This window comes from Oryza sativa, chromosome 4 (genome assembly GCF_034140825.1).
Source record: "Oryza sativa Japonica Group chromosome 4, ASM3414082v1".
NCBI classification, from domain to species: Eukaryota; Viridiplantae; Streptophyta; class Magnoliopsida; order Poales; family Poaceae; genus Oryza; species Oryza sativa.
In genome coordinates, this window is record NC_089038.1 from 14031221 (window position 1) to 14053046 (window position 21826).

At 43.3% G+C, this 21826-nt stretch overlaps 1 protein-coding gene and 1 pseudogene across 1 annotated transcript; one reads left to right on the forward strand and one right to left on the reverse strand.

The window, feature by feature from the left end:
- Window positions 1-917: 917 nt before the first annotated feature.
- LOC136356185 (pathogenesis-related thaumatin-like protein 3.7) lies at window positions 918-2413 on the reverse strand (annotated as a pseudogene).
- A 4967-nt stretch (window positions 2414-7380) lies between these two features.
- LOC4335430 (probable ribose-5-phosphate isomerase 1) lies at window positions 7381-8519 on the forward strand. Its single transcript, XM_015777904.2, has one exon. The coding sequence runs from the start codon at window positions 7424-7426 to the stop codon at window positions 8249-8251; it is 828 nt and encodes a 275-aa protein (XP_015633390.1). The 5' UTR covers window positions 7381-7423; the 3' UTR covers window positions 8252-8519.
- The last annotated feature ends 13307 nt before the right edge of the window (window positions 8520-21826 follow it).

Consider the following 21826-nt stretch of genomic DNA (forward strand, 5'->3'; position numbering starts at 1 on the left):
CCCACCATTTAAAAAAGAAAATACTTATTGGAGCTGCCACGCGTACGCTACATAGGACAAAACCGCTCTGGAATGGGTTGAGGGGGGTAATTCGTCTGGTATTGAAAATTCAGGGTGAGCGATATCTGTATTTCAAGTTCAGAGGAATAATTCGGTCGACCGCGATAGTTCCAGGGGTAATTTATACTTTTTCCTTTTACTTTGCTAATTATTTTTTGCCACAATTGAACAATCTAGCGACATACTATATGCATCATCTACGCTTAGTTATATTTTGTTGTTGGATCTATGTCATGCATCCCTCTAGCGTGATTGCAGGTAACAAAATGAGTCAATGTGAACCAATTAGCTTGTTGGTACAAATAAAACATATAAACATATGCATTGGCAATAATATCCTTTTAGGTTTTGTTAAAAAAGAGACCCTAAACATTCAACTAAAAAAAGGAAAATCACAATTTACACATAATTTGTTATAAATGTTTTCGAAACAAATAATTGCACATATGGATGAATTAAAGATTATATTGTATAAAGCTAACAAATAGCATGGAAAATTTATCTAAGCAATATCGATGAAAAAAAATTGTTAAGAAATATTATTTTTAATGCGTGGAAGGCGCCATACGGTTGATATTCTACTATTAAAAATTTGTCAGCGTAGCCTAAGATACATTTCCGCGCGAATGCGCGGGCTACCTTCCAAGTTTATCCACATAAGTTTATTTCAGAACAGGAAAAGGGTAAAGATTTTCAGCACTATATTTTAAGAAGAACAAATTCGATGGAGAGTGTTTGGTTTCATAGGATTTGAATTTTTTTTGGCACATAGGGAGTAGGCTTTTGTTTCATCATTGTGACAATTGTAGCATTTTGCAATAATTGTCAGAATAAGTTCATCTGAGGATCCTTAACTTTACACCGAATCCGATTTTCGTTCTTAAACCCCAAAACCAGATATAACTGGTCCCTAAACTATCAAAACCGGTACAAATGAGGTCCCTCGGCGGTTTGGAAAGTGGTTTTGGCTGACGTGGCGCTTACGTGGCTGGCTTGACTAGGTCTTCGTTCCACGTGGCATTGACGTGGCGCTTACATGGCAATTCTACCTCGAAAAAATAATAAAAACCGTAGACCCACATGTCAGGTACATAAAAAATAATTTAAAAATAATAGGGCCCACGTGGGCCCCACATGTCAGCCTCACTTCCTACCCTCTCCCTTCGCTCTTCTTCCTCATCCTCACTCCTCTTTGTTTCCCTCTCCTCTCTCTCTTCTTCCCGGGAGCGGACGGGCAGGTGGGCGCCGGAGCAGGCGAGCGAGGCGGGCTGTCGGCGGCTGCTCAGCGTGCGCCGCGGCGTACGCCTCCACCAGGATGCTCCTCTTGAGGCCGTGAACAGCGGCGGGAGGAGGACAGTCACCGCGGCTGCACAATCCGACAGCTCAATAGCGGTCTTCACCGTGGCCGGCGGTGGGAGGAAAGGAAGACCGACCCCGAAGCCACGAAAATTCGGCAGCTCACGGCGGTCTCCACCGTGGGAGGCCGTGGCCGGCGGCAGGAGGAGGACCATGACCATCGCCGCGGATGCACAAATCCGGCAGCTCAGCCGCGGGAGGCCGTGGCCTGCGGCGGGACGAGGACCACCGCCGCGGTTGCACAAATCCGGCAGGTCAGCCGCGGGAGGCCGTGGCCACGCACACCATCGTCGTCGCCGGCCGTCACGCCACTCGTCGGCGGGCAGAAGTCGACGCGGTAGTTGGTGCCGGCGGGGCAGGTGAAGGTGCTGGTCTGGTCGTCCTTGGCGTAGCTGTAGGCGTCGAGGCGCATAGCCCCTTGAAGAACATGGAGTAGCTTGTCGGCGGGCATGTAGCAAGTCCTGCATGAGCAAGTACTTGCATGTCCTGCATGCTAGTGGAGCAAGTATATCGGTTAGTTAGCTTTGTGCATGTAGCAAGTCTTCTTTTGTTCATCCAGCTAGCTACCGTGTCTGCCAACGCCAACAGGGCAGACCTTGAACTGGCCCCGGCAGCAGTAGGTGTCGCCGCCGAACTTGTCGCACGCACTGGCGCAGCCGCCTGGGACACAGAGCTCGGGTGGGCACGTACCTCGCCGTGATGTCCACGGCGCAGCTCGGCCCGCGCCCTTTGCTGCACCCGGCGCCGCCGCCGTTGGTCGTCTCGAAGCTCACCGGCACGTTGAACCCGTCGATGAGCGACAGGTCGAGGAAGTCGTCGCCGGTGCCGGGTCGGGAGCCGAGCGTGTAGCCGTGTACTCGGGCAGCGTGGTGGGCAGCTCGCCGGAGGCGGAGCAGGACAGCGCGCTGGCGCAGTCGCCCGTGACACAGCGGCCATCGAAGGAGCCGCCCGTGCGCTCCGCCCCCCACCTGCCCGTCTGCTCCCTAGCAAGGAGAGAGAGAGAGAGGAGATGGAAGAAGAGAGGAGTGAGGATGAGGAAGAAGAGAAAAGGGAGGAGTGAGGCTGACATATGGGGCCCACGTGGGCTCCACCTTTTACATTATTTTTTTGTGTAACTGACAGGTGGGCCCACGGTTTTTATTATTTTTCCGGAGTAGAATTGACACGTAAGCGCCACGTCAATGCCACGTGAGACGAAGATCTAGTCAAACCAGCCACGTAAGCGCCACATCAGTCAAAACCGCCTTCCAAACCGCCGAGGGACCTAATTTGTACTGGTTTTGACAGTTTAGGGACGTATTGTATCTGGCTTTGAGGTATAAGGACGAATCGGATTCGGTGTAAAGTTAAGGGACCTCGGATGAACTTATTCCATAATTGTCACCCAACAGGCAATTAAATGGGGCATCCTGGCTTATGGGCCTGATCTGGCCATAGGCCCGGCCACATCCATTTCTGCTCCAGCGAGCATGTGACATGCAGGCCTCATTGCTAGGCCATTCAATTTCAGTTTCAGCTTAGGATTTCTGTAAGCCACACTTTACCTATTTTTTCTAGGCCAAACTAATTTTGCTAAATCGCATCTTATAGTTTCTAAGAATATGTTTGCTAAGAAAATTTAAGCAAAAAAATTAAACTTGACACATACTATCTCAGATGTCATATTAGGTTTATTTAATTTAGAACAAAGAGAGTAGTACCTTGTGTCTGAATCATGTGGCATGTAATACGAAGCACGCTCATGATTAACTAATTAAGTCATAGCTATTTTCTTAAAAAATAGATTAATATGATTTTTTAAAAAAACTTTCCAATATAACTTTTCTTAAAAAAACATATCATTTAATAGTTTGGGAAATATGCACATGAAAAATGAGGAATGTGAAGTTGTGAACCTCGGCATATGAACCTAAAAGACTACTACTCCTAATTATAGGAAGACATAATATTTTTGTTAACAGAGGTAGTGTTACAAAACTAAAAACGTGACAAATCTGAGAGATATCGAACCAACGACCCTCTAAAATGATTTGGATTCTGGTGAAACCCATGGACTTTGCTTGGAGACCAGAGGGATTTTCCTAAATTCCCGGAGCATATGATTCTGTTTCATGTCAAATCTCTCTGCGTTGGCAAAATTATGTACTAGCCAAGGGAATAAAGCGAACTTGCAGCACAAAAGTTCCGAAATTGCTAATGCGCGGCTAGTCGCGCGCGCGCCCTCCCGCGCGGCGAGGCACGTGGCGCGCGCGGAGAGGGCCGCGGCGGCAGCGCGTGCGTAAGGTGGGACCGCGCGATTTTCCTTTTTTTTTCCTTGTTCGGTTTCTCCTTTCTGGTTTTCTTTCCTTTTTTTTTTCTTTCCCTTTTTTCCTTTTCGGTTTTTTACATATACGTATACAAACTTTTTATATATATGTATACAAAGTTTGTATACGTATATATAAAAACTTTGTATACGTCATATATAAAGTTTGTATATGTGTATAGAAACTTTATATACACGTTCGTATCTAAGGTTTGTATACTTGTATACGTATACACATGATGTGTTTTTTTTATTATTTTTAATACGTACGTCTACAAAGTTTATATATTTCGTATACAAATTTGCACACATCGTATACAAAGTTTATACATATTGTATACAAAGTTTGTATATGTGTATATTTTTTTATACATAAAAATATATATTTGTTAGTAGTAGTAGTAGTATAGTAGTAATAGTAGTGTAGTAGTACTATTACTAGTAGTAAATACTAGTAGTACTAGTGTACTATACTAGTGTACAGTACTAGTAACAGTAGTACTAGGGGGCGCCGCGCGCCTACCCCACGCGCGGTCAGTCGCGCATTAGGCGCCCCCCAAAAGTTCTCCAAATTCACTCAAATGTGGCCAGGAATACCTTCAAAGTTTGTCTGATCGACTCGAACAGAAAAAAAAAAAGAAACCCTTTATCCAATTTCTTGTTGCCGTCCCTAAACAAAATCCTAGTACTCTTGAATACTCAGTCTTAGAGAGTTCTTACCAAATTAAGGTATACAGTACAAAAGAATATGCTCGGTGCTTAAAATTACAAAGTCTAATCTTCAAATCCATGCGGTGTCAACAAATTTCTTGCAAGAAAATGGGAAGTCCAGCAGAAGCGACACTTTTCAATTGCTTATTTAGTCAGACAGATCAGGACGGATATTCAAAGTAATATTCTGGTCAAAGCTTTGGTCCTTGAGTGTTGACGATTTTCTCAATTCATAAATTAATCCTCCATCTTATAGAGCAATAAAACACACTATCAAGGATCTATTTATTTTTTATTTTTAAGAAGAGAGTACAATTATAGACGCACACAGTCACAGAACCATGCCACACCACCACATAAACATACACACGTACACATGCACCCCTAGAACATGGCACAAACATATAACACTGGAACTTTATGGTTAAACGACTGAACCTTTTATCATTCAGCATTAATAAGTAATTCCATATGCTAATAACAAAAAAATATTTATTTCTATAGTATTTTGGGGTTTGATGAGTTTCACTTGATCATTGGGTTCGTATAAATTCAGATATGCAACAAAAATAAACAAATCCAAATTTAACTAAGCCTATAAAATTCTTATGTTTTTAATGTATTTTGGATATACTGACATTTTAATGTGGATATACTAACATTGATGCACAATATATAACATACGAGAAATTTACTTGCATATTTATATCAGAGGACATAAATGGTTGCTTTCTCTCACTACATTGTAGCCGACCACAGATGGGCGACGATAATATGGAGGGCACCAACTTCGTAAAGTGACGACGAGGAATAACAATAATTCATTTAAAAATAGAGAAATCTAAAAGCTACTTAGTGGTGGCCTATAATGTTTATTTATACTATTATAAAGTTTATCCTCATTGGATTTAATTTTGTCTCCTGCGACCTTTGACTTGTGATTGTGAAAGCAATCTAGTTGCACAATTAATTAATGAAAATTTTGTCGCCTCAATCTTAAAAGCAAAAGGTAGCTAAAAAAGTGAGATATTGCATCATCTATTCATCTTAAAGGCATGAACGTAGGTTATGTGTACTCGAGATGTCTTAGCAAGCGTGAATCACGCTGTTATAAGGTCTACATCTGTGTTCAAGCAACATGGATCATTCTGTCAAGCTTTCTTTGTTTGGCCTCAGGCATCATGAATCATGCACATGAGCGAAGAGAAATGACGGTTCTTCTTTATCTTCTCTGTGATTTTTACGAGAGCTTATTTTTCGATTCGAAATTATGTTTGCAATAATGGCAAGCATTCCATATATACAGAATTGCAAATGTAAAGTTCAATAGATATAATGTTTACCATGTCATAGTTGTTTTAAGAGATAAGTCCATTTTACACCCCTGAATTCTTTGTTTTGCATAAAACACACCCTTCAACTCTAAACCAGACATCCAACCTCGTCCAACATTCAATATCATGCAAATTACCCCAAACTTGGTTTCTACCCAGTTCCGGTTTTCATCCACCATGAGACGCCTTGTTGGACACCAACTGTTCAAAGTAGTGGGTTCCGACGGATTTGAAAATTAAATTATACAGTTTTCATCTCTTTTTTTTGAAAAATGTATAGTTATTGAGCTAAATATTTCAGTAAGATTAATATTATAATTTATTTTCTCAAATATGTTAAAAATAAAAATGAATTTAAAAAATATGACCTTCCTAAACAAACTTAAAATAAGTTCTCAAATTTATTTATTCCAAGCTAAAAAGGAATGAATTTAAAAAAGATTTGACCTACCAAATGAGTACTTAGGATAAACAGATATTGAGCTGGCATTTGACTCCAGGACCTTTGGATAGGAGCAAGAGTGTCTACCACTGCGCTAACGCCACCATAACTGCTTTGTATATTGAACAAAGGTCAGCGCCAATATGGAGATTTGATGATGTGGCAAATATTGCCACATCAGACAAGATTTCAGCACTAACCCGCTGATGCTGAGGTCACAATCCATTTCTAAATTTAGTTTTTGGCATAATCTATTCTTAAAATAGCTTATGTAAAATGGTCAATTTACCAATATTTCGGCAAATATTATTCCATCCATCTCAAAATATAGCAATCTATAATGGGATTAGATATATCCTAGAATTACGAATCTAGACATACACTTTATCCAAATTCGTAGTTTTAGGATGAGTCAGGTTGTTAAATTTTGAAACGAAGGTAGTATAGAGATGTGTGCTTGTTGTTATACGTGTGCATATTAGCATGTGGACATAATATTTACTCCCTCTATCTTAGGATATAGAAACCCAGATTATGCTATTTAGATTCATAGAACTAGAAAATATGAGGAATGCTACATGACAGTTTCCCGTTCGGGCGGGATAATATCTCTGAGATATCGTCCGATACCAGTATCATCCCGTCCGAATGGATATTAGCCGATACATAAGAGATATCATCATGTCCTGTAGCATTTTTCGAAAAAGAATTTGGACATGCTTTCTGATCAGATTTGTAGTATTAGAAAATGTCTTCTTATTTACTTATATTTTGAGACGAGATATTAGGTGAAACATGAAAAGAGATTAACGTGTGGCTCCATCAATTTACCGTCAGCCACAGCGTTATACGCGTGAAAAGGGTACTACAGTATACTAGACCAGTCAACACTCGCCAGCGCAAATCCTTTTCGAATCCCCGGTGCTCGTTCTCTAGCGCCAAAAAAAAAAAAAAAAAAAAAGGCGACGGTCGACAAACGCTTTTTCCCCACGATTTGTGAAATCCCCAAAAAGAGCTCCCCCCATATAATTGGTCCACTCCACTACGGTCTGCACCGCACGCATCCCGATGCCTATAAATCCCCACGATTCCCCCCTATCCTCCTCCTCCTCCGCTCCTTTCCCGCCGCCGCCTCCTATAGCCACCCTTCCCCCTACCCCCAAAAATCCCCCACCTCCCAATCCCCCAAACCCCTCCTCCACCTCCACCTCCGCCATGGGCAGCTTCGCCTCCCCCCTCGACGCCGCCCCCGCCCCTCCCACCGCCAAGCCCTCCCCTCCGCCGGCGCCGGCGCCGGCCAACGGGCTGGTGACCCAGGAGGAGCTGAAGCGGGTGGCGGCGCACCGGGCCGTGGAGATGGTGGAGCCCGGGATGACGCTGGGCCTCGGCACGGGCTCCACCGCGGCCCACGCGCTGGACCGCCTCGGCGACCTCCTCCGGTCCGGGGAGCTCGCCGCGGTGGCCGGCGTCCCGACCTCGCTCAAGACGGAGGCGCACGCCGCCAGGGTGGGGATCCCGATGCTGCCGCTCGGGGAGGCGGGCGGGATCGATCTGTCCATCGACGGCGCCGACGAGGTCGACCCGGAGCTGAACCTCGTGAAGGGGCGGGGTGGGTCGCTGCTCAGGGAGAAGATGATCGAGGGGTCCGGGGGAAGGTTCGTCGTCATCGTCGATGAGTCCAAGCTCGTCCCGCGGCTCGGCTGTACGGGCGCCGTCCCCGTCGAGGTTGTCCCCTTCGGGTGCGACCACACTCTGGGCCTCGTCCGCAAGGTGTTCGACGGATTGCCTGGCTTCAGCGCGAGGCTCAGGACGGTCGCCTCCAAGGACGGCGAGGGGAAGGAGGAGATGTTCGTCACCGACAACGGCAACTACATCGTCGAGATGTTCTTCGAGGATGGCATACGCGGCGACCTCAACGAGATCAGCGACCGCCTCCTACGGATCACCGGCGTCGTCGAGCACGGCATGTTCCTCGGCATGGCCACCTCGGTGGTCGTCGCCAAGAAGGACGGCACCGTCGCCCTGCTCCACAAGAAGAAGTAACCGCCCCGGCAGCGGCGGCGGCGCCACCACCGACGCCAAAATAAACCAAGATTTTGCAGCGAAGCGAGGGCAGCCCCAGCAGCTGGTGCCCCTCCCCAACCCAAGTATCTATTGCTCTCTAGTATGTTGAACTTGATGTACGTCTCTACTATTACCATGATTTCTCTCTTTTTTTCATGGTAATGTTCTTGAGTGATGCTATCAATGGACGAAGCTAATAACTTGTGGACTTTTGATCCATGGTAATATCAAGTCAATTTCTTCGTCATTATCTGCTTTCTTGAATTTGCATTGGTTGGTCAGTAAGTTACTGAAGGTGGATTGGACCTATGCATTGGATTGGATTGGATGTTGTCCTCATGGTGGCGACAATTTGAGCCCCATTGGATCTTTCTTGGATTTATTTTACAGAGAAATAGTTCATTCACCGCATGGATGGGGGGAAATTCACTCGTAAGGCTCGTTGTTCTTGAAGAAAATGTATGTGTGGTAGATGTTTCTTGGTTTCATGGATAATCCGATCTAGAGCTGATATGAATTGTGAAATTCTATAAATTCTATAGATAAGTATTACTCCTATGTATAAGATGAATATCCAATGAAAGCGAATGCTGATTTTCTCCTGAAATTTCCCTCTATATGTGTATTTTGTACTATTTAAGAAGAAAACTGAAAACTGGCGGTATGTATGAACACCACCAGGCCACTATGTGGCGATCAGGCGATGTTCCAAGCCTGTGACAACGGATTTGTACTGAAATATATATTTTTTATGTGAATTCACATACATTTTCCAGCATTTGCTCTTATACTACGAACTGCGGAGCAAAACAATCTACTGCACTCTGTTTTCGGAGAACATTCCTGCAAAAACAGAAAAGAAAGAGAAAAAAAGGCATTTGCATTCCACTCGTTTTCAGCGTGCGCACTATGCGCCCAAGCAACAAGGAAACGAGGCAAGTTTCAGAAAGCAGCACGCCAGTGAATTCTTAATAAACAAATTAATAATCTAACAAAAAAAAAAACTCGTGGTGTAGCCGTGCAAGCCTTGCGATCGCTGCTGATGCGGGTTTTCTTCTCGTCCTTGTTGGACGCTACATTAGTTAGACGATTGGGAGCCCAACTTAGACCTACCTGTCTAAGCCCCATCTGCTGGACTAATAAATCAAAGAAAAGCAAAAATTTAAATTTTTAAATTTGCTTTTGAAGTTGATTTTAAAATATTTTCAATGTAATTTCTTTTTAATATTGACTTTTAAGTCACTACGAACAAATATATAAATGTTTTGCCTGCAAACTAATTGCTATTCTCTAATAAATTGTTTTGGTTTATTAGAGAATATGGGTAACCGATGAAGCTCCTAGACTTATTTGTTCCTTGTTTTATCAACGGTATACTGAACAGATAAAATTATCATTATTCTATATTATTTATCCTTGGAGATGTCATGTATGGCCTGCTTCATGCCATCGGCTTTGGCCTCGTGTACCAGGTCAAATGCTAATAAAACCAAGTTAACATGCGCATTCCTCATCACAGATTCGAATACAGTAAAAGGTGATGTTGACGTAGAGGATGAAAAGTTCTTTGCATCAAGACCATTTGTCACCGTACATTGAAATCCAATGATTATGGGTATATTCGGTTTGAAGGAATTTTACATGAAGTTTAGAGCAATTGAACTACTTTCTGCAAAAATCCTATAAAACTTCTGCATTTCGAAGAGGCCCTCAGATCGAGAGTGTTGTGCCGGAAGGCCGGAACTACAGTAGTTTGGCTACCGTCATGTACATGCGCACAGTAGGAGCTGATCCTTTACGATAATGACACGTGATTTTTTTTACACAAACTACGCATGATTTTAGGGCACTAACATGTGGACTAGAGGACCTTGTTCCGTGGTTTAACTAGTAGTACCTTTTTGAAGGTAAAAAAACGGTCTTGGTCGTTTGCTGAAAACCAAGAAAAACCAGTGAAAACTGATAACTTTTGTCAGTACCCAAAAGTCGGTTTTCACAAACCGGTTCCCAATAGATTCACGAAAAACAGTAGAAAATGTAAAACCCTCTACAATGAATTACTAATTATTTAATTTAAGGATTATAATTTATTATAAACATAAAATTCGGGCACTTCCTATATATCCTTATTAGTACCGCTGGTTATCAGTTTTTATTTTACAAAAAGCTTAATAAAAAGTTATCAAGACAGATTGTTAAATAAGTATGTGTATTCAAACTTTTGATGTGGCTAATAGCCTAATATGTACTCTTTTGTATAGGTCTAGCTTATAAACCACATCAATACAGATATTTTGATTTTTTTTATAGTCAAATTACATCTAAGTTCGATCAAGTTTATAGTAAAACATAGTAACGTTTTTAACCCAAAACAAACAACTATTAAAATATATTTTATTTGTTAGATTTAGTAAAAATAATTTGGTGTTATGAAAGCTGCTAATTTTTTCTATAAATTTTGTCAGGTTTAAAAAGTTTTATAACATGAAATGGCAGGGAGTAATATCTACTACTACTTAAAAAATAAGAGGTGCTTCCATCGTCCGTCAAAAAAACCGGGTGAAAAAAAACCGGGCGAAAAAAACCAGTTTGTCCGATCCAAAAAAAACCGGTAAAGAAATTTCCGTTTTTAATTATAAAAAAATTACCCACAAAAATAGTTTCTGTCCGATTCCAAATAAAAAAAATTCCGAGCGACAAAAGAGTTTCCATCTTCCTACAAAAGGAAAGAATAGTGCGAAAAAAAAAGTTTCTATCCGAAGGGAAACACGCGTGAATAAATACCTAATTAAAAATAAATATCTATCTCTAAAAAACCTTCTGTCGTAAAAAAAGGAAAAAAAGGACCGACTCCCGTAGAGAAAAAAAAAGTCCGACTCGTGAAAAAGAGGTTTTCTCGTCCGTAATAAAAAAAAAAGAAAAAAAACATCTAACTCAAACTCCGTAAAAAGAAAAGGAGGAAAAAACGACCCGACCAAACTTAAAGTCGCCCCTTGTTATCCGTATATATCTCTTTAACTCTAATCTAATCTATCAATCTAATCTAACTTTTTAGAAAGAGAAGTTTCCATCATCCGTTAAAAAGGAAAAAAATGCGCAAGAAAAAAATAATTTCCAAAAAAATGCGCGGGAAAAATACGGTTTCCTTCGTCTGAAAAAAACAAAAAAAATGCTATTAAAAACTATCAGAAAGAAATACACCATTTCTAAAAAAATGGTTTCAAAAAACCACACAAGAAAAAAAAACTGTTTATAAAAAAAAGCCGCTCTGAAAAAACTAACCGATGAAACACTGTTTATAAAATAACAGATCCAAAAAAAACAAACGGACTCAACACGCGAAAAAAACCGATGTTTCAAAATAAGGATCGAGAAAACCGTCCGACTTAATGCGAGAAAAAAACCATCATTTCGAAAAAAAAAATAGAGGAAACCATCCAACTCAATGCGAGAAAAAAACCGCCGTTTATAAAAAGAACCGCTCCGAGAAACCGTCCGACTCAAAGCGAGATAAAATTGATGGACGCTTGGGTCGGATAAGATCCATCGATATTTTTCCATCTCCTACACATCATTTCCTACACATCATTTGTTTCCTCATCTAATCCCTGCACTTTTTGTATGCAATTATCATTATCAGACTTTTTTTAATAACATATTATATGAAAATAGTATTAAAAATAAACATATTTTTAATTGTTATTTAGAGAAGAGTGCACGGTGACTATTTTGTGTAGACTTGATCCTGAGTGTAGGATTTGATTAACCTATTATTGGTTGCAAGAATAATATTGAAAGAATATTTTTTTTATTATATGTATATTGTTATATGAATAATCCAATTATTTTAGTTAAAGCAAGCATTGGTAAAAAGATTGCCATCATCGAGTTTGGGTCATTACATAAAGATGCTCTAATTTTCTAATTGTGTTAGCTACAACGATCCATAGAAACATTATCATTGATATGGGTACGCTTGAAAAATGTCTATTGTCATTGGATTATTTTTTTTACCCGTTGCAACGCACGGGCATTTTTGCTAGTTGAAATAAAAATTCAAGTTCGTACAACTTCAAATCCCAGTTTCAATATTCCCGGACAGTACACCAGATAACATTCGCTCGGCTGCCGTCCAGTATGGAGCATCCAGCATCCTTATCCTCGGTCTCAGTCTGAAACACCACGATGTCGAGTTGTCGACGGCATCCTCGCCGCTGTGACCCACCTTGTGGGCTTATGGCCAATTAACGGGACCAGGCGTCCAGTATGGCAGCAGTCACAGGCACGGGCATATGCAGGGTTCAACCAGGAATCCAGAATGCAAGGACTCCATCGGTTGCCCACATAGTCCCTCCGGTTTCCAAAATAAATAAATACATGTTTATTTTTATTATAGTATTTTTAAAGTTAAATAAATACATGTTTATTTTTATTATAGAATTTTAAAGATAAATCCATTTAAACTAAATATTTTTAAAGTTACAGTAAAACAGTTATAAAAGTTTAATCTCAATCCTGTTCAAAACGTCAAGAATTATGAAATCGGAGGGAGTAAATTAAAAAAAAAAGTAAATTTCACAAGTATTATGGTCTAAGTTACTAAAACCACATGAATTTCGTCACATGGCACATAAACCCACGTATTACGGTCCCAAAGTTTCATTAAACCATAATTGGTTTAATGTTGATCATTTTGATTTTAATCTACAACACTTTTGAGTTCTTCAATCATATCTCAAATAATTTATGAGTTCTTTATCCGTCATATAAATGTTACATTATGTAAGTATAGCCTTTTAAATTTTTATATAGGAGTATATCAAAATGGTTAACGACGTGGTTTTGCAAAACTTTAAAACTATAATATCTGGGGTAATGTGTCACATGCTAAAATTCCTATAGTTTGGTATAACTTGGACTATGATAAGTGAGGTAAGTTCAAATTTTAACAACGCCTTATAAGCTTTTGCACTTGCGATTACAGTGTGCATCATTTTGCGGTACTCCCTCCGTTTGATTTCTTTTTCAAACTGTTTTTAGGTTTGGACTAAATTTATAGAAAAAAAATATCAATATCTACAACACCAAATTAATTTCATTAAATATAACACTGAATATATTTATAATAATATGTTTATTTTGTGGTGAAAATGTTGCTATATTTTTTTTATAGATCTAATCAAACTTTAAAAAGTTTAACTAGAAAATCAAAGCGACTTGTAATACAGATGGAGTATCTTTCATTTAATTGACAAAATATAGTTTGCAAGGAAGATATTTCTAAATAGGGTACAATATAGAAGTACATAACTAACACAGCATATTTTGAGGATAGAGAAATACTGAAAAAGAAAAAAAAAGAAAAGTGTCCATGAGAACCTTAAATTTCCTCCAAAATTTGTGACAGTTAAAGTATTCCATAAGAATTTCATTTAATTATAAGATACCATTTATCTTTTTCCGGAGAATCACGGTATGCGAGAAAGTTCTATAGGCTTGACACACTTAAAAAAAACTTTCTCTGCATATCCTTCGTTCAAAAAGGCCGAAACCCGAAAGGGTGAAAAAAGTTGTTGTAAAAATGATAGGAGTGTCATCTAACCTACCTCAACAAATTTTTAAAGGTGTGTCTGAAATAAATGATCCGACGGATTATGAACGATTGCTTATATGAATAAATTAAATATTACAATGCTAAAAAGTTAGCTTAGTACTGACAAGTTATCCAAGCAATATAATAATATGGAATTTTCTTCCAAAACAATATTTTAAAAAGGTTATGAAGCGAAGTTGCTTTAGTGCAGCTTAACTGATTGGGTTTCTTGTGGTGAAATATGTTCATATGTGTTAAAAGTTTTAGATTTACATAAGTGCCCGTATTTATGTTAAATTATTCTTTTAGTGGTAGGCAATAGATACCTATCGACAGCGAAACATTTGTGGTGACCCCATCAATCTTAAGAATATGTTAAATTTTTCAAATTTGCTCATAGGAGTAGGTTGTCTATGTTATTTTTATCAATCTCAAGATGTGCCAGACTTATTTTTCAAAAGTGCGGGGCTTACAGGGATAGAGCGTGCGATCACATAGATTGAGTATGTGTCTGTTGTGAGCAAATGAGTTTGCCATGTATTACTTCTGTTTTTTAATATATTACGACGTTGATGTTTAACAAACATTAACCATTTGTCTTATTCAAAATTATTTTATAAATATAAAAAAAATTAAGTCATGCTTAAAAACATTTAACAATAAATCAAGTCATAATAAAATAAATAATAATTATATATTTTTTAAATAAGACAAATGGTTAAACATATTTTAAAAAGTTAATAACATTATATATTAAAAAACGAATGAATTATTTCTAAAAGAAAGGAAAAGGTGAAACGAATATCGCACATGGTCTGCTGCCTAAAATTGCAAAAGAGTAAATTGAAGGATAGAGCTGAGCTGACGGTCGCTTTCTATAGTTGGCTTGGCGTGGACGCGTGGTGTGTGTCCGTCCTGGGCGGCTCACGTCGCGCGGTCCCCCGCCTTTCGCGGATATGCCGCCGCGGCGCGTCGCGGCCTCGCTCACGTGGACGGTGGACGTGGGGCCGTTGCGTCGGTTCCCCGAACCGAGCAGGCGAGCAGGCAGGCGCAGGTGTACAGCCAGAGGCTAGGGTTAACAAATTACCACGCTGCTGCTGGTCTCTCTGTTTGGTTGGGCTAGCTGGCTGCTGCTGGACTCATTCTAGGTAGGAATAAGTTCATCCGAGGTCCCTTTACTTGTCAACCAACCCGATTTTATCCTTCAACCGGAAAACCAGATACAACATGCCTTCAAATGTCAAAACCAGTGCAAAATAAGTCCCTTCAGCGCTGATGTGGCGCCTACGTGGCTAATTTGACTCAATATTCATGTGACGTGACGTTGGCTTGGCACATCAAGCAAAATTTAACAATTTAAAAAATAAAACAAAATATGTTGGCCCATATGTCAGTCAAGTAATAAGATTAAAAATACTGGGACCCACATGTTAGTGGTCCCCACTTTCTCCACCTCTCCCCTCTCTTCTCTGTATCCTATTCCTCTCCTTCTCCTTCTCCACCAAGTTTGACCACTCCTACAGCTTCACCACGCTCGTTGACCTGACCCCGATAGCGGAAGACCTCGACACCACTAGCTCCTTCGTCGGATATTCGTGAGCCGATTCGCCAACGCCGCCACCAGCAGCACTAGTGGAAGAGAACGACACGACGAAGGGGATGGAGGTGGAGTGCAGGGGGCTGGGTGGCACCGCCAGGGTAGTGGTGTTGAGGCGGTCCTTTGAGGCAAAGGTAACATTAGTGGATGAGGAGAACCACGACATCGGGACCACCCCGGGACCACCCGCATGGCCGCTCACCCTGTGGTTGAGCCCATCAGCGGGATGAAGGTGAATGTGTGGATCGAGTAGTCTCCCAAGACTGACATGGAGGTGTTTGTCTCCTACAGTCTTACTCGTCTGTTGATATGAAAAACACACACAGGCCTGGAAGATCTACTTAACTTCTGCGCAGGTCCAAAATCTCACTTTTAGGTTCGTGAGCATGCTAGTTGATTTGATCCTGCAATCAACAACATAAAAGACAAGAAAACGCAGTTAAATCCATAAACGATAGCCGATCGGCCAGTTGTCGATGACATATCATTTATCCTTGAGCCGATGTCATGTTTGAATCGATCGGCAATGATCAATAAATAAGGTAAAACTAAATCTATTCAATCGGCTGTAGATATCAACATCATATAGTCTTTACTTCGATATATATTTCAACTAAGTGATTGGGATAGATTGGTCGTCATGCCGAGACAGTATAAATCACTTAAATCGAAATATATATTAAAACAAAGATTATATAGATGTTTATAGCATAGCCGATTAGATAGATCTAGCGTGTATCGGCTAATACCACTCTATTTCAAGATATCGAGACAAGTAAGATATATCAAATAATAAACCTAATATAACTTTAATGCAACGAGATTTTAATATAAAGGGCAGATTTAGCATGACCAGTAAACATATAAGGTATAAATAGCTAAATCATGTAAGATCGGCTGAAACTCCGATACTATCTCTATTGACAGTCATAAAACAAGCTAGATATTACAATTATAAATAGAACTTAATAGATCGAACTCAACCGATGCAGTATTAAGCATAAAGATAACTATAAGATCTAAACAAGATGATGAAAACCTCTGAGAGATGGTAGATATACTATATAATCTAGATAATAACGAGATCTAACTCTATCGGCTACTTTTTAAGAGTAAAAACCAGCTGACGGCAAGTTATATAGCGAAACTGACAAAGATTATAAAGCATATATAATAACTCGACGAATTACATAAACAGGATTAAAGTGTCATAAAGATGGAAGCAATAATCCCGAGAACACAAACCGCCATGGCAAGTTTACCTCTAGTTGAAGATCGAATCGATGCAGCTCAACCCGAAAGCAAGAACTCGTCGAAATAGAACGAAAGTAAAAAAGGGTGGCGATGCGCCGAAATTGTGATTGAACAAGCGTTAATTGATTACATGGGTTCGGGTTCTATTTATACCCGAGATTATAAAATATGTCCTTGCAGGACACGACTCTTATCTCTAACAAATTCTAAGATACCATAAGTCTTTGCGGCATACTTTTGCCCAAACATATCTCTAAGGAAATTACATAAGATATCCTAATTAATAGATACAATTGCCTATCTGAGAGCTTTATCTCCATCGTGGCAACCCTCGTGAAGCACATTGATCGATTCTAAAAACAACTCTGAAGCCGCCGCCATCGGAATCGGTTGCATCACCTCTATCAGCGGTCCGTTGTCCAATCCATCTCAGCCGATGCAAACTCCGGCTGATGTCATCGCAGCCGATGCATACTCTGTTTTTCGAATCCATCTCTTTACCGAATCCGCCTTGATTCCAATGTCAAACCTGGTTCATATATTACCAAATTTGGTCGTTAACATCATCCAAGCGGCCCGCCGAGCCGGTAATCTCTGCGCTGGCGTCAGCTTCTATGCCTCCACACAAGGGAGCACAGAGATACATGCTGTCAAGTCGACATGGAGGCCGGCGAGGGGGCGGGGAGTCCGACGAGCGGGGTGGAGAGGCCAGCGAGTGCGCGCGGAGAGGGAGCAGTGGGATCGTCCAGCTAGAGGGCGAGGAGACCGACGAGCTCCTCCAAGTTCAAACTTGTCATCACCAACACCACCTCCATCACGCTCGTCGCCGCCTCCAAGCGTAGGAGAGAAGCAAGACGGCGGCTCCGAGGTCGGGGGCAACCTCATTCAGATGTCAACGGCGACTCCACGAAGGACGACGACGGGAACGGAGGAGGCCCGCAGTGGCGAGGTGTAGGATCGAGATGTCGACTAGAGAGGGGGGTGAATAGGCGATTTAAAAACTAAATGGCACTTAAACAAAACTAACCTAAGTTGCTTGGCTCGGTGAGGGACAAGTCTACTAAGCAACTAAGTTATGTTTTGCAAGGATAATGATGCGCACCGGGCGACCGGGCGGGGGGAGGAAAAATCGGGCGCTCCCCCCACCCCCACGTGCGCGTGCATGCCTGCACTCCCCCTGGCCCACCACGTGTCCACACACAAACAACTCTATTGCAACAAAAAAAACCCACATATTTTGGAACCCCTCTATCAAGGGAATTCGGTTTATTTTTTGTTTCACAAAAAATGTTTCACCTAGTGTACTTCCAATGTTTCACTATGTATAGTTCTAATGTTACAGTGAACTGAAACATTCCATTGCAACAAAAAAACCCACATATTTTGGAAACCCCCTATTAAGGGAATTCATTTTATTTTTTGTTCCTCCGAAAAATGTTTCACCTAGTGTACTTGTAATGTTTCACTATGTATGAATCAAATGTTGCAGTGAGCTGAAATATTCTTTCGCTATTTGCTGAAACATTGTTTTTATATAAGGTGAAACAACACCCGATTTAAACGAGTGAAACATTTTCGATCTACTTAGTGAAACAATTTCGATATACTTGGTGGAACATCGTGCAACATTTAAAAATAATTCAATAATAAGCTAAATTTTTTTTCGTCGGAATATATCCATGTGTGGTCTTGTTTTGAAGATTTAATTGCAACGAATTTAATGGTGCAATCAGATCATGATTTGAATAAGTAATTTAAAATAAAAATCAGTTTAATATAATTTTGCACGTAAATCGGGCGCTGACGTTATGCTGACGTCAGTGCCCGATTTCGCCCCCTCCCGATCGGGCGCCCAACCGGTAGTCGTCCCTGTTTTGCAATCCTAGGGTGATAGTGGCTCAAGTATATCTCTAGGAAAGTAAATCACACACCTAAATTAAGTTTTGCAATCCTAGGGTGATATGACCTCAAAAATGTCTCTATGAAATGTAAATTGCACAAATGTAAATGCAACAAATAAATGAGACAAGAGACAAGGAATTTTTCACTTTTTCACTGAGGTTTGAAAACTCGTTGGTTTCCTAATCCCCGTTGAGGCGAGACCAACTCCACCGCTCAACCACGAAGCCACCGCACGCCCCCTTCGTCAAGGGGTGGGCAAGGCGAGAGCCGGCCCAAGGAGAGGACTACCAAGCCTCGATCACTAGGGGTAGTTCTTCCTTCACTCAGAAGGTGGTGAACTCCAAACCACTCACAACCGGCGCTGGGCCTCCTCCACAATCTCCTCGGAGAGGTCACTGGGCAACACCTCCACAAGCCGTCTAGGAGGCGGCAACCTCCAACAGTAATAAGCAATGACCTGGCTCAGAGATGATCAAGTGCCACACTAGCTCTACAATAGAAGCAAATGCACTTGACTCTTGGCTAGAACAACCCTTAACCACTACAATAGATGAACACAAGCTCAAGTGAGTGTGGGAAAGGTGCAAGGGGTGTATGCAATTGAAGTACGTGCCGAGAGAGTCCCCTTGCTACTAGTAGGGGAGTATTTATACTCCCACCCACCAAAACTAGCCGTTGGGGGCGAAATCCCCCAACTCAGTGTACTGCCGGTCTGACCGCCGTTGTGTGGCTGGTCATACCGTGCTACTTTGTAAAGGCTAGAAAACTAGCCGTTATAGACAATAATTTGAACCTATCACTGGGGGCCGGTCAGACCGGAGAGTACTGGTCAGTCAGACCGGCCTCGGCTTTGTCAGACCACCATCGGCTTAGTCTGACCGACCTCGGCTCTGGCGGCTCTGGATTGGCCACCCTAGAGCACACCACCCAGGGCACATGGCCGGCCGGTCAGACCGGCACTGAGACAGTGGTCAGACCAGTCCTAATGCAGCGGTCAGATCGGATATCATCGGCCGGTCAGATCGTCACTTGGGCATCTGTCAGACCGTTCCTGGACAGTGAAGCATATCAATATAAAAGCAAGCCAAGTCTAAATGCAAATGACATAATGTGGCATTTTGAATCATCTCTTTGCTAGGTCATTACCCCTCTTTATAGTACGACAAAGCTATAAATAAACTAGCACAATTTTCATCGTTCAACTCCTCGATCAATTTAAAATTAAAACACTAGTTTACCATCTTTTTTCCTTTTGCTTTGCGCCATCAATTTTAGTCCACAATAAACCTCCATGCACACATATCATGTGGTCCTAACTCAAAATATATAACTCAATAAAAATAGTTAGTCCATAATTAGCGCTCGTCATTAATTACCAACAGGGGCCTAGACGAATATCGAGTGTAAGGTTGTCTGTAAGATGTTCGGGTCGATTGGTGTAGGAAAAGTCCACTTGGACTCCCTTACAAGTAGGCCAAAATCTAATTCATATATCCTTAAAAAAGGAAAATTGATAAGACGGCTCCCACGAATATTAAAACATGTACAGATCAATTCCTATGATAGTATTGAAGGTGGTATTATATGACATAGCACCTTGACCTTGGTCAACACCGTTGACCCAACAAATCTTGTCCATAATTGGTAACTCACAATGGGCCATCCTTAGTTGAGTCAGAGTCGGGCCGGTAAATGCCCGCGTGTATCCGGACCGCTCTCACACACTCCCATTTTTTGTTGGAAAAAGTACACCGAAGGTCCCTCAACTTATCATCGGGATAAAAAACATCCTCGAACCGCAAAACCAGATATGCCGGTCCCTTAACCGTACAAAACCGGTCACCCGAGGTCCTTTGGTGGTTTTGACACCGGTTTTGGACTATGTGGCGGCTGAGTCAGCGTAGAACCCACGTGGGTCCCACATGTCAGTATCCACGTCATCTCTCTTTCCTCTCTTCTCTTTCCCTTCCTCCCCTTTCTGCTCTCTCTCTCTCTCTCTCTCTCACAGGCCGGGCCGACGAGTAGGGATTGTACGGCCGAGCGGCGGCGCTGCGACGGCGGCCGCGCACACCACGCCCACCTCGCCGCTGCCGCCACGAGGCCCGAGGCCCCCAGCGCGTCGTCCCCCAACGACCGAGGCACGAGGTCCGCCGCCTGCATCGCCCACGACGACCTCGCCGAGGCCGCGCGCCTCGTCGACCGCTCACGCGGGGAGGCACCCGACGCCGCCGTCGCCACCGCCGTGAAGACCAACGCCGGCGAAGTCCGTGAGTCGAAGCACCAGGCGCACACAGCCGCTCCAGTCGTCCGCGGTGTTGGGGCTCGACTTCGAGGACACCGCCCTCACCCTCCGCCTCCCGGGCTCCCTCGCCGCCGCCGTCCCCGACCCCGACCGCAAGCGCTCCTCCTCCAAAGCCGACACCGCCGACAACTCCTCCCCCTCGTCGCCGCCGCCGAAGCCGAGAACGAGACGGCCGCGAGTTGGGCGTCTAGGGAGATGAGGAGGGAGCGGGAGCGGCAAGATCCTAGGAGCGGGAGAAGAAGAAGAGGGCAGCGCCCACCACGAACGGCGCGGCGGTAGAGCGCAGCGAGGACGCGGACGGTCGCGAGGACGACGAGCTCAACGACGGCGAAGGGGAAGCCGTCGTCCCGCCCGCCGCCGCCGTCGCATACTCCGCCGCCGTCGCATACTCCGCCGCCGTCGTCCCGCACTCTGCTGCCATCCCGTACTCCGCCGCCGTCGTCCTCTGCGGCGCGCTGGCCACGGCGAGGCGCTGGCCGGCGCCGCCGCGCTCGCCGCAGCGTTCATCGGCTCCCGCGAGGCCGGAGCGTGGGCGTCCGGCGTGGCCGTCCTCTGCGGCGCGCTAGCCACGGCGGAGGCGCTGGCCGGCGCCGCCGCGCTTGCCGCGGCGTTCATCGGCTCCGGCGAGGCCGGAGCGTCGGCGTCCGGCGTGGCCGTCCTCTGCTGCGCGCTGGCCACCGCGAGGCGCTGGCCGCCGCGCTCCCTCGCTTGCTGCGCTTGCCAGGGCGGGAGGGAAGGAGGACCGGGCGGAGCCCGGGTCGGCGCCGCCGCCGTGGTGGTGGTCGCAGTACTCCATGACGCGGGCGAGGGCGGCGCCCTTGACGACTTCGGGGAGGTTGACGACGACGTCGTCCTCGCCGCCGCCGCCGCTGCCGCGGCCCTCCTCGAGCATCCTCCTAATCGTGC